Source organism: Leptidea sinapis, chromosome 22, assembly GCF_905404315.1.
Source record: "Leptidea sinapis chromosome 22, ilLepSina1.1, whole genome shotgun sequence".
Taxonomy (NCBI): Eukaryota; Metazoa; Arthropoda; class Insecta; order Lepidoptera; family Pieridae; genus Leptidea; species Leptidea sinapis.
Genome location: NC_066286.1, coordinates 7,097,205 through 7,109,312, shown reverse-complemented (window position 1 = coordinate 7,109,312; position 12,108 = coordinate 7,097,205). Strand labels below are relative to the sequence as shown.

General features: G+C 33.4%; 2 protein-coding genes across 4 annotated transcripts in view; one reads left to right on the top strand and one right to left on the bottom strand.

Moving 5' to 3' along the window:
* LOC126970826 (cytokine-like nuclear factor N-PAC) overlaps nt 1-12,108 on the bottom strand; it is an 86,829-nt gene that overhangs the window by 54,655 nt on the left and 20,066 nt on the right. The window lies entirely within an intron of this gene.
* LOC126970796 (leucine-rich repeat and immunoglobulin-like domain-containing nogo receptor-interacting protein 3) lies at nt 3,065-9,617 on the top strand. Of its 2 annotated transcripts, none has more exons than XM_050816899.1 (5): nt 3,065-3,333; nt 5,548-7,235; nt 7,313-7,460; nt 7,560-7,700; nt 7,894-9,617. In XM_050816899.1, exons 2-5 carry the CDS (start codon nt 5,575-5,577, stop codon nt 8,689-8,691), a joined length of 2,748 nt encoding a protein of 915 aa, XP_050672856.1. In that variant the 5' UTR covers nt 3,065-3,333; nt 5,548-5,574; the 3' UTR covers nt 8,692-9,617. The 2 variants fall into 2 exon arrangements, with proteins under 2 accessions (XP_050672856.1, XP_050672857.1); XM_050816900.1 differs by having other exon boundaries at nt 3,065-3,477.

Genomic DNA, 12,108 nt, shown 5'->3' with positions numbered 1-12,108 from the left:
TTTTAAACGTAGTTTTTTTTTATTTTTTACGTTTTAGTGTCAGTTAATAATAATATATAATCAACCAGAATAAAAACTCTAAAAAAAAGCCGTACACAGAAAACAATTATGTCATCCATGTAGACGAAAATATTCATAAAGTGAAAACTACTGGGCCAAACTATGTAAATTTTTATGGGACCAAATGGCATCTATTTCGCATCAATCAAAATAAGAATTACGTAAATCAGATCATAAATATCAGAGTAATCGGTGTACATACATAAAAAAAATATCGATCGAATTGATAACCTCCTCCTTTTTGAAGTCGGTTAAAAACGGAGATAGCCGAAATCCACTGCGTTTTAAGCAACTGTTCGCCTTCAAACTTAGCCGGATTATACTTCGTCGCCCAATAATTGAAATAAGTACTTCAAACTTATGTCAAATCTCATTGCACGTTTCATACTAAACTACATTTCAATTTTTACTTAGGCAGTCCCGCCTCTTTTTACGTAGTATTTACATCCTCTTTGTAAACAACTAGACTAACAATCACGCTCAAAAAGTGTCCGAAGCAAAACTCTGCCTACGCGTCCATTACGCTGAGTTTAATACAATAGAATTTGAACATTACTGCCACGAATTAAGGTGTTAATTTGAATGAAAGTCTTAATGTTATCTGTATTTAATGTTATGTGTTAATATATACGACGCCGCTCGCCGCAGATTGGGAAGTCTTCAGTCTACTTAGTTGTTTATTCTACGACAATGACTTAGCCAGATAATTTGGGTATGAGATTTAGGTCAAGTAGGTCTACTGCTATGACTGATGAGATTCAAGTTTGGCGCGACTGTCAGCGTTGCAGTGTGATTTCAATCATAATAAAAATAGTTTGAAAAAACCAAAAAACACGCTTTAGTTGAAAAGATTAGTGATGGGCCGAACATGGGTTTCACCGAATACGAACATTCGGCCGAATATTCGGTAAAACTTTTACCGAACCGAATATTCGGTACATTTGATTCCGTTCCGTCGTCAATTTTAAATACTAAATTACACCAGGCTTATTTTCTAATTATGTAACAAAACATTTGTGTTTACGTTTCTTTTTATTGTAGTTTCCATTACCGTTTAAGAACTATATTTTTCTGTTTATAGATAAACAAAACACTTTCGTGTAAGTCAATGTGAATTGTGATTTTTTAGGAATAATCTTCCTATATTATTATTTTACATACTTAAGTAATTAATGACATTTTGAATTATCTTAAATAATTATATGAGATGTCATATGTGTCTTATATGTCAGTAGACTTTAATTAAGTTCCTAACTCTTAATGTGTAGATTAAGTGATTGATCTCTTAAATTACAACCTGAAAAGTACAAACAAATTACTTATTTTCTTTATAAAGAACTATATTGGTTGAATAGGATAGGTTTAAAAGTTTAATATCAATAAATATATTTTGCGACGCTATGCTGAGTAGAAACTAGAAAAAAATATTATTCATAATCTACTAAGGTGTTGTGATTTGATTAAGCTATTCTCTAACACAATAAAGACTGATCGAAATAAATATCTTGTTTATTTTCCTTCAATTAAGACCTGATTATAATATATTATTCTAAAGAGTTTACACAGCAGCCTAATCCCAAAACAGCTAGATAGTAGATACCTATATTTTTCATTAAGTTGTTATCTTTTTACCAACCTACTTTAATTGAAAATAAAGCTTCAGTGACGACAAAAACAGAAAGCTAAACTCTAAAATACTTACCTCATTGCACTGTACACTCAAATCATGATAATACACGGGTCAATAACAGTAAAAACTTTGAGTATCACTTTGCCGAATATTAGGTGATGCAGCCGAATATTCGGCCGAATATGAATATTCGGTAAAGCTGCCGAATATGCCGAATACCGAATATAAAACGAAAATTCGGCCCATCTCTAGAAAAGATATTGGTTGAAATTTAAATTAACATAAATTCCTGCCTTATTAACAACGATAGAGGGAAAAAATATATACTTAAATAAAGAGAATATTTATTTTTGAATTTTTATAAATTTTACCAAATTAATGTATTGTCCTCGGTCCTCGATAAATCTACGGAATTTGAACAAAATCTGGCGGTTTAAAGTGGGTCATAATCGCGCCTAAATGAGTCGGTTACGTCGGTTAGAAACAAACATACCTACATACATACTGTATACAGGTGAAGATAATAAAAGGTGTGTAAAAATGGGCAAGTCCTTCTGTTATACCTACTAAGTACGGTATCCTTAAAATACGAAACTGGTTGCAAATTGCAAGCAATAAATAATAACTTGTAGCGAATAATTTATTCATGAGACATTTAACGAATATTAAGAACCTATCAAGTTCCAGCCAATAACAATCAACTACATTAAAATGTTTTTAAATGCCAACGTAGTAATTTGGTAAGTACCTACTTATCTATACACAATACGTACCTATCTACATTCTTTTATCAATAGAAATTAATTACTAGGTAATGAATAACTTTTGGAACTCACCTTAATAAGTACATTTATATTACAAGGTATTTACAAAACTTCCGAGCATATTACTTTACCTACCTACATTATTATAATTGTACACTGACATAATATAAATTAGTATAAATAGAACTAAATATTATGATGAATCGATATAATATTATTCAGGTAGTTACCTAATTCTTACTTCTAAGAAGGTAGGTAGGTAGATACTAAAACAAAAATATTAATTTCTAAAAAGTTAAGTAATACATTTAAACATTATTTTTAACTTGACATCGGCGAAGTTTAAAAAGACAAAAATTTCTATCCAGTCGTATAAAACAGGCCACGATACAATAACATTTTTAAAAGTCGCATTCTATTCTATGGGTATTGTAGTTGTACGCAAGACGGAACACCCGCCGCGATTCCGTAGTGACATTCGGTATTAATCGACTTCTGTCGGCCGCACTCGTACCCGCCAGCTGACTGACACAACGACAGAAAGAGATAATATCATATTATTGTACGAGTGTAAGCGAGACGCCGCACCGCGCAACTCACCCCGCCGCCATTTATTCTTTTCCAGTCACTAGTGTAGGTACGCCACGGCCGTAGTGACAGTGTATCGTAATATTATTTTGTGCAAATTATGTATTGAGGTTGAATAAACTACCTACGTTGTGTTTGAATGGTGTTCAATAACAAATCCAAATATTGGAAACATATGTGAGATGGTGTTTATTGCGAAGGCTTGTAAGGAAGGATGCCTGTTGTCAATCACATCTGCTTTAACTTAGAACGTGGATTATGCAAGTTGGAGTGAAATGTGAACAGTGTTAGGTAAATGTCTTGTGTTAAACGATAAAATAATACATATATTGTGGTTATTTGATATTGGGCAATGTGTAGTGAGCCACATGTGTCGGCACAGAAAGTTACAATCAAGAAAATGGACTATGGACAGCCATGAATTCGTTTCATTTGGTAATATGTACACGTATTATAATATTTGGATTCATTACAAAAAAAATAACATCACTAACGATTTAAATACTTGACAAATTAACCAAAAAGCTTTCTAGTAGAAACTTGAAATTATTCGTTGTACTAATTACTGTTGCTATAATTAGGTTGTCTATGTGGTTTTTGTAAGAAACTCGTAACTGAAAATATCACATATCAACCACTAAATATCAATACAAAATTAACCCATTTAATATTACACAATTTAAAAACAATACTCAAATCATAATCATCAATAATTGTATTAGAATTCGAACCAATTACATAGAAAATGTGCTAAAACACGCGAATAATACGATATTCTTGACCTAGTTAGTTTAAGTAATAAAAATCATTGCTCAGCCTATAGATAGAATGGAATGATAATTATTCACATAAACAGGAAAGTTGTGTATTTATGGCTAAAGTTTTCAGTATATACAATGAAATGAATAGAGGAAAATGTATTACATTAATATGTATCTTTTCTATTAAAACAAAAAGCTGCATTAATAGAATTAGATTTCAATATTACCACTGTACATTAACACAGCAGAAAGTGAAGGGCAATCCTTATTAAGGAACTTGGTTGTGCAATAGTTGACATTACAATTGTTTGGAATATAACAACTAAAAGCTATGAATGATATATGGTGTGTGTATATATGTACAAACTTCAGCTTTATTTATTTTATCTATCTACAGTAGTTGGTAAGCTAATCTTACCATTAGCTTAACATAATCAAACAATTCAATTCAAAAATAACTTTTTTTGTATAATGTAATATAGATTATCTCTAAATTTTTTTGGATCAAATATGAGCCCTCTGACTATTTGCCTAGTCATTTTAGCAGCTATATGTAGCTGGCAATCCTGTGCAAAGAAGCCTCCCACTAGTAAACAGTCACATTTACTAATACAATATGACAGTAACCTTTGCCAAGGAATTCTAAGCTTTATCTATTAGATGACCTTTTTAAATTTGATTTTGAAATAAAGTTACAATACTTTCCCAGGACTCACTGAGCACAAATTAAAAAAATATATGAAATCTTCTTTGACAAAGAAGGCTTACTATAGAATAGTACATTATATAGAGGATAATTAATGATGAATAGTTCTACGCAGGCCACCTAGTATTGTATAATATTATCACTTCAACTACGTGTGTCAAAGCCACTTTACAAACTTATGTAGATTCATGACATTTACCAAGTGTTATTTCAATATATTATGATATTGTAACTCCCTGTGTAAATAAATTGTATTTCTATGTCACCTGGTGGTATATGATAATAATAGCCCATACTCTCTTGTATCACCAGAGGAATCACAGAACCATTGCCAACCTTTAAAAGCGTGGAATAAACCTAAATATGAATTCGAAAACCTAAAACACACAGTGATTTCCATGGTGAGAGTCGACGGTTCAACCTATTCGGACACAAACACTTTTTAAATGTCTATGTTAAATTTTTGTAATGAAAAAACTAAGTGCTCATGTACATATTCTCGATTAATGAATATTAATTTATGTAAATGTGAGTAGCATACTCGCTGGATTTTGTAACTACAATATCCAAACAATTACTTTTGAATAATTCTAAAGTAAACCACAAATACATTGTCATTATTTTAACATAATATATATAAAATTATTCATTTTAAGCAATTTCATACTAATAACTTTATGTGTGATGGCGTGGCTTCACAAATTTGGAGTTTTATTATTATTAGACTAAAGTCTTAGTCAAATTCAAATAAACTTTATACAAATAGACTTAATTTAAACGCATTTGAATCTTTATAAATATTTCTTTGAAATTATAGAATCTACAATATGTTCGGAATAAGTACAGCTAATATACCTACAGAGCAATTAATTAATCATGTTCAAAGTTAAAAGCGTTAAATAAACAACAAAAAAAGACTGTATGTAATTATCGTATATTGGATGCGCACTATTTGGTTATGAATATCTATGGGTTTAAAATTAAATGTTAAAATATCTTTACTTGTAATAATAAATAAATTTTGTTTTCTTGTTTCAGTCCAATGACTATGTGGGTTGATATATAATGCGGTGGCTGCGCAAAATATTGGCGCTGGCAATTATTTGCACAGCTGTTAAGTGCGATCCCTGTCCAACTAACTGTGTCTGCATGAAAATACGCCTGGCGTGTTCCAACGTGACGCTCCCCAAAAACAAGCTCACACGAGCTATATTGGAAACATACCCAGTAGCTCAACAAGAATTTATTTGGACGGACTCCGACCTCCAGAGCTTAGAGATAGAAATATTCAACGGGCTACACAAACTTGAGTACATCGACTTAAGTAGGAACGAAATCAAAAGGACTCATCACGGGCTATTTGCTGGACTGAACCTGTTAATACATTTAAATTTATCCAGGAACCAAATCGAAGACATACCTCGATTTACGTTCGCCGATTTAGAAAATTTAGAAGTTCTAGATGTTTCACACAACAAATTACAAGTCCTTCCATTCCAGGTGTTCTTACCAATGACTAGATTGCACTATTTAGATTTATCTTACAATAAAATATCTACGTTCTTAGATTACTACTTTAGCCCTAATCGCCAACTGAAAACTCTGTTCCTAAACAATAATAACCTAGTCAAAATAACGCCAAACTCTCTAGTCGACCTATTGCAACTGGAAATACTGGACATCTCGAACAACAGTTTAGAATATATACCAAAGCAGATATTTGAAGCGCTAACAGAACTGAGAGAGCTAAATATAAGTTACAATAAGTTTCAAAACATATCACAAGATGCTTTTAGAAGTCTCCATAAACTAAGAGTTCTCGACTTGGGAGGTAATCGACTGAGACTGCTTTCGCCTATGTTCTTCCGGCATAACACAAATCTAAAATCAATCTACCTCGATCAAACGGAAATAACCGTGATACAGAATACTAACTTTCAAGGCTTGGAGCACTTAGAAGAACTTTATATACGAAGAAATATCTTCTTACGCGAAATTGAGGCCTATGTGTTCCAAGACACACCGTCGCTAACACATCTTGATATAAGCAATAATTCATTAACATTTTTGCCTCTGTCGCTAAATATGTTGGATAATTTAGAAGCGTTAAATATAGGAGGAAATCCGTGGGCGTGCGATTGTCGTATGGCGTGGTTTGGTAATTGGGCCGACAAGAGAAAAAACATCATAAAGTCAGATCTGAGTTGTAGAAATAGCTATCCAAATGATATGTTAACTATTTTAAATAATACAAATTGTAGAGCACCTCATTTAGTTAGTAAGAGTCCATTGACTCTGCATAGATTGCAAACTATCGCACTTTTGGAGTGCAAATTTGACGGCAATCCAATGCCCTCAATAACTTGGATAACGCCAACAAGGATGGTGTATCACTGGAACCCAGAACCATTGATACCAGACATATTCCACAAGCACGGCATTGCCCACGATCAAAATTATGAAAGTATAGATTACGCAAAGTCCAGAGTGAGAGTGCGTGATGACGGTTCATTATTAATAACAGATATTCGGAGAGAGGACAGCGGGACGTATTTATGTTACGCGACAAATCCATCGGCCAATGTGTCCGCAGAAATTGTGCTCAACCTAGATCCTATGACAATGTTCGAAATTAAAATGTACAGTTTGCTTTGTGGAGCGATTTGTGCAGCAGCCTTCCTAGGTCTAACACTCTTAGTTCAAGCATTACGTTACATATTTTACAGGTCGGTGTTCAATCATTTAAAATATCCAGATATTGCTTTGATGATTATAATACTACATAGCTCTATGTACATTTCAGGTTCCGTCTCCTTGAAACTTGCTGCAGTTGTTGTGCGTGTGTGAACAAGGGCAAACCTCAAGCTCGACAAATACACAACATGCTAGATAACATAGAACAATATAAAAGGCTACAGCTCGAAAAGTTGCGGGAAAATTATGCTGTCCAGGTATTGCTATTAACACAAATTATGAACTATCTATAAAAAATGAACGATAATTCAATTTTCTCTTAAAAAAAATTAATACTTATACATTTTTTATTTTAGGTACATCGAATAAAAGAGAACTGTACGCAACAAATGGACTGGATCCAAAGTAGTTATTCAACTCAAGCCTCCCATCTACGAAATATAAGAGACATCGGATCTAATCATATAACTTCGATGAAAGACCAGTATCACGATCAGGTGAGTTTGATAGACAAGTCAAATTTCTTTATATAGGTTTATAGCAGCTCCCGATAATAATAATAAACAAAAATCTCTCTTCAATGGCTTAAATCACTCGTAACGCACAGTTCTCAGAATTTATTAGATTGAAGAAAAGTATTGCCATTGGTGAGAATCTTTAAATATATTCACACTCGATTTGTTTGAACAGGTGAAGCGCGTCCGAGAATACTCCACGTCACAACTAAATTGGGTGAGGGAAAATTACGTTTTTCAAAGGAATAAGATACGCAAATTTAGCGCGCATCAGGTTCTGAGGTTGCGCGAATCGTACAAGTACCAACAGCAAACTCTAAATAAGGTCCTGGAGAACCTGCCCAGTTTATACTTCGAGAACTGCCGTAGCGGGTCGTGCGGTCGAAGCGACTCGATGGCCTTCGACCCGGACGTCGAAGTCATCGACATGTACCTCAAGACCAAAATAGAAAAGCTGTCTAAACTCCCAAATCCGATCGACGACGAGAGTAAAATGTCAGTTTACTACACGCCTACGGAGAGATCTCTGACTTCCCGGCGAAACTCGCCCATCTTTCTGCCCGATGACATTCACATAAACATGATAGAACGGGGTCCACCACCCAAGTTGCTGGCGATGATAAAGCCGCTGCAGCCGGCACCGCCTCCGACGATGGAGTCCTTAGCGGCGATCCCTTCTACGAGCACCACTAAAACTTTAACGCCAGTGAGAATACGATACAACGAGGAAACGAAACCGTCCAGCGAGCCATTATTGGGGCGAGAGCGAGTATTAGGCGATAGTAAGCGGCACCTGTCCGGGAGCATTAGTACACCAGAGCTGAATAGAGAACTGGAGAGGGAGGAGGCAGCGAAACAGGCTCGCGTGCTTCTAGCGGTGGAGCTAACGAAACCAGACTGTCAAGTGCGTCACTCGGCCGGTCAGCTGGTGTGTGGCGAGTGTGTCCACCTCTGTGAGAACACGCCCTTGTAGTACAGGCTGTTAACGCGTGTTTTTAAAATCTACGCGTTACGGAGCCGCGCCGGCCCCTGTCCCGACATTAGTCTCTGTGATTTCACTGAATCGCCCTCCTACGTCTGATTCACTGAACATATCTTGCCTCGTTGTTGTAAAGTATTTTTATGTGACTCGTGACGGGAATGAGTGATAACGATATGAAGTTATACCGCTGTGTACTTCTAAGTAAGCTGTGATAGTTTAGATTCGAATTAAATTTAGCGAAAATTGTCTCCTAGTGCTAGATTAAGGAGAATTATAAACGAAACCTGTTCATGTAGTGAAACAATACTTTGTTTAAGAGTTCTGTGGCTATTAGTGAAACTTGTAAATATTTTTTTATTTCAATCAATTTTTCCATTTTGATGTATTTTTAGTAACTCCTAGAGTATTATGCATTTTGTAATTGTTTCGATAACAGTGTTAGTAAGGTGTAAGGAAGTTTTTTTTTTTAATAAGATGACGAAACGAGCGAGTAACTATATATAAGTGATAGCCCTGCCCAAAGCAATAACAGTCCTAAACAACACTGCCGTTGCGCTCGTCATCTTTAGTAATGTTTGAAAAGTTGTTATGGATACTGCGAGACCATTGTTAATTGGTTTATCAAATGCGAGATCCACTCCCATTCTCTTCTATCCATCTGCACCACTTTACCGTAACTTTTATACCCATAGCCGGCATTAACATGTTTCCTATTTATGTGTATATATACATAATATAACAGACATCTGGTATAGACACTTGCAGTGTCAAATCAAACTCAGCTGTCATTATATATATATTGTATAAATATAACGTTTATAATTGTGAATATACAAATATTGTTGAACATTTTCTAAATAATATAAAATCAAGAGTAATTAGGGAATCATGAGAAAATAAATTATTTTTCAATGTAACATCTTTTTGTTTTATTCGATCTTCAATAGTTGAAGTAGCATTTTTCATTCGAAGATATTGTCTTCATGTTTTACCTTCTCATTCTTATATCTAGCAATATTTTAACTTAGGTTTAACCTGCCTACATAACATTCGTGTACCCCCGACTTAGTCCGTATTTAATTTCGTATAGCACTTCTTCAGTAACTTGATACATAAAAATGATTAGTCGTTGTATAAATATTAAAATCATATTCTCATGTCATATTTAATATGGTAGAAATTAAAAATCCATATGTACATAATGTAGTACTATAATATTTTTTTTTTTTGAGAATTAATGTTCGATTCTCTATACAAGCTTTAAACCGCCTTTAAAGATGATTATATTAAATGATTTGTTATGTTTTTAAAGTTATAGCCCTCACTTCTGGGATTAACACACAAATAAAATTTGAAAACAAAATTTTACGAACCGTTTGTAACGGTTAGCTCAGTTGGAAGAGCACTCGCACGGAACGGGAGAGGTTGTTCCGTGTAGGGGGGCATCGTTAATAAAATTTTGTTTTCAAAATTTATTTTTGTACATTAAACGATATAATTATGGAGATATTCCATCTAAATCGTGACTTAAGCGTGAAAAGGTGACAGACATATTTTTTGTACCACTGAAAACGACCACACATGCAAAATTGCATGATGATACAGAGTCATATCCTAGTATTAATGTAAGCTATACTAGAATAGTTAAGGCGTGAAAGCGTAGTAATTCCTAAGACAAAAAGTTCCTAGGGTCGTGGTTCAAAGATCTCCGTCAATTATATAAACTAATTACTACTATAATGCTTGCCTTGCAGTTGCAGTACAGAAAAATAACAATTGTGTTAAATCAAATTATTAAAATTAAAGGTTTAGGTTAAACTTAATATCAATCTCAAATAATAATAAACACTTACGCGCCTTTCTCTCAAAGGGTCCTCCAATAGAGTAAAACGATACACCAGTTTATATGAAATGTACCTGTGGAGACTTTAGAAGGTTTCTTAAACTGACCACTTCGGAAAAATTTATTATCTTTAATTAAGTCAATTCGGATATGCCTTAGGCCGTTGTAATCAAATAAAAATATTAACCACGAAGGCTAAAGGTGAAGAGACATGGTCTAGCAGGTCTTCTTTACTAACGAAAAGACAATTAGGTACTGTGGGCAAAACCATCTTACTATATATTATATAACTTTTATGACAGCTGTAAAACAATAAACAAAATTTTCTATTCGATTTTTAATCATTAAAATTTTTATTTATTAAAGTGACACAAAAAATATGATTTTATCATTAATTTTTAAATATTTTACTACATATTACTACTACTTACTACATACATTTATTTAAATTAAAAATTACTCTAATTGTGGCGTCATTTAAATAATTGTGTTTTGTAATTTCAATGAATAACTATTTTTGGATACTTACTAATAAGATAAGTACTTAGGTTAACCAATGGTTAAAATTGTAAACGATAGTCAAAATACTTAACCACTTTTTATAAAATATTGTTACTTAAACAATGAATTATTCAAATACCTACATGTAGTGTGTAAGTAGGACAGAAATATTTAAAAAATATCTTATATATAAAATTCTCGTGTCACAATGTTCGTTCCCGTACTCCTCCGAAACGGCTTGACCGATTCTCATGAAATTTTGTGAGCATATTGAGTAGGTCTGAGAATCGGCCAACATCTATTTTTCATCCCCCTAAATGTTAAGGGTAGTCCACACGATTTTTTTTTTCATTTTTTTGTAAATTTGTTTGATTATGAGTCAGTCTTAAAAAATACATACAACTTCAAATTTTCACCCATCTACGATCAACAGTTACTTTTGTATCGCGATTTTAATATCGGCAATACAACGTTTGCTGGGTCAGCTAGTATTATTATGTAATTATATGCGTTAAGAGAAATTAAACATTGATATTAGTACAATAAATTACACCTACGTATTTGCCATCATGAAAAATAACCTATTTTTATGAAAACGGAACCAAACTGGAAAGTTTCCCTCTTAAAAAATCATAATATACTCGGTTGATGAGCTTGACATTGTGTTACAACAAATGTTTTATTAATCACAATTAAAACAAACCCCCACACACAAAATACACTGTATATTGTGGATTGGAGATATCCCAAGTACCTATCGGAGATATAATCGTTAACTTTGACAATAGTTAAATTGAGATTAAAGAATTGAAATATGCTGAAGTATAGTGAGTTTAACAAATACTAGGTATTGGTTGATACTGGATAAAAAAATCAGCGCATACTCAGTACAAGTGACATCGAGAGGCAATCAATAATGAATGAAGAACTCTCATATTTCATATTTTATTTACTTGTCAGCCAATTCGTTCTGCATCGGTAAAATGCAAACATTGCAAGAAAGCCACTTAATTAACAGAATCTAATAAATACACATAGCTTGATAAAAAATTATGGCATGGTTT

Bases quoted from the DNA above. Each gene is read 5' to 3' on its own strand.
- LOC126970796 (XM_050816899.1), top strand. From the start codon at position 5,575: ATGCGGTGGCTGCGCAAAATATTGGCGCTGGCAATTATTTGCACAGCT. The intron at 7,236-7,312 runs GTCGGTGTTCAA...TGTACATTTCAG, and splicing joins TTACGTTACATATTTTACAG to GTTCCGTCTCCTTGAAACTT. The intron at 7,701-7,893 runs GTGAGTTTGATA...TTGTTTGAACAG, and splicing joins AAGACCAGTATCACGATCAG to GTGAAGCGCGTCCGAGAATA.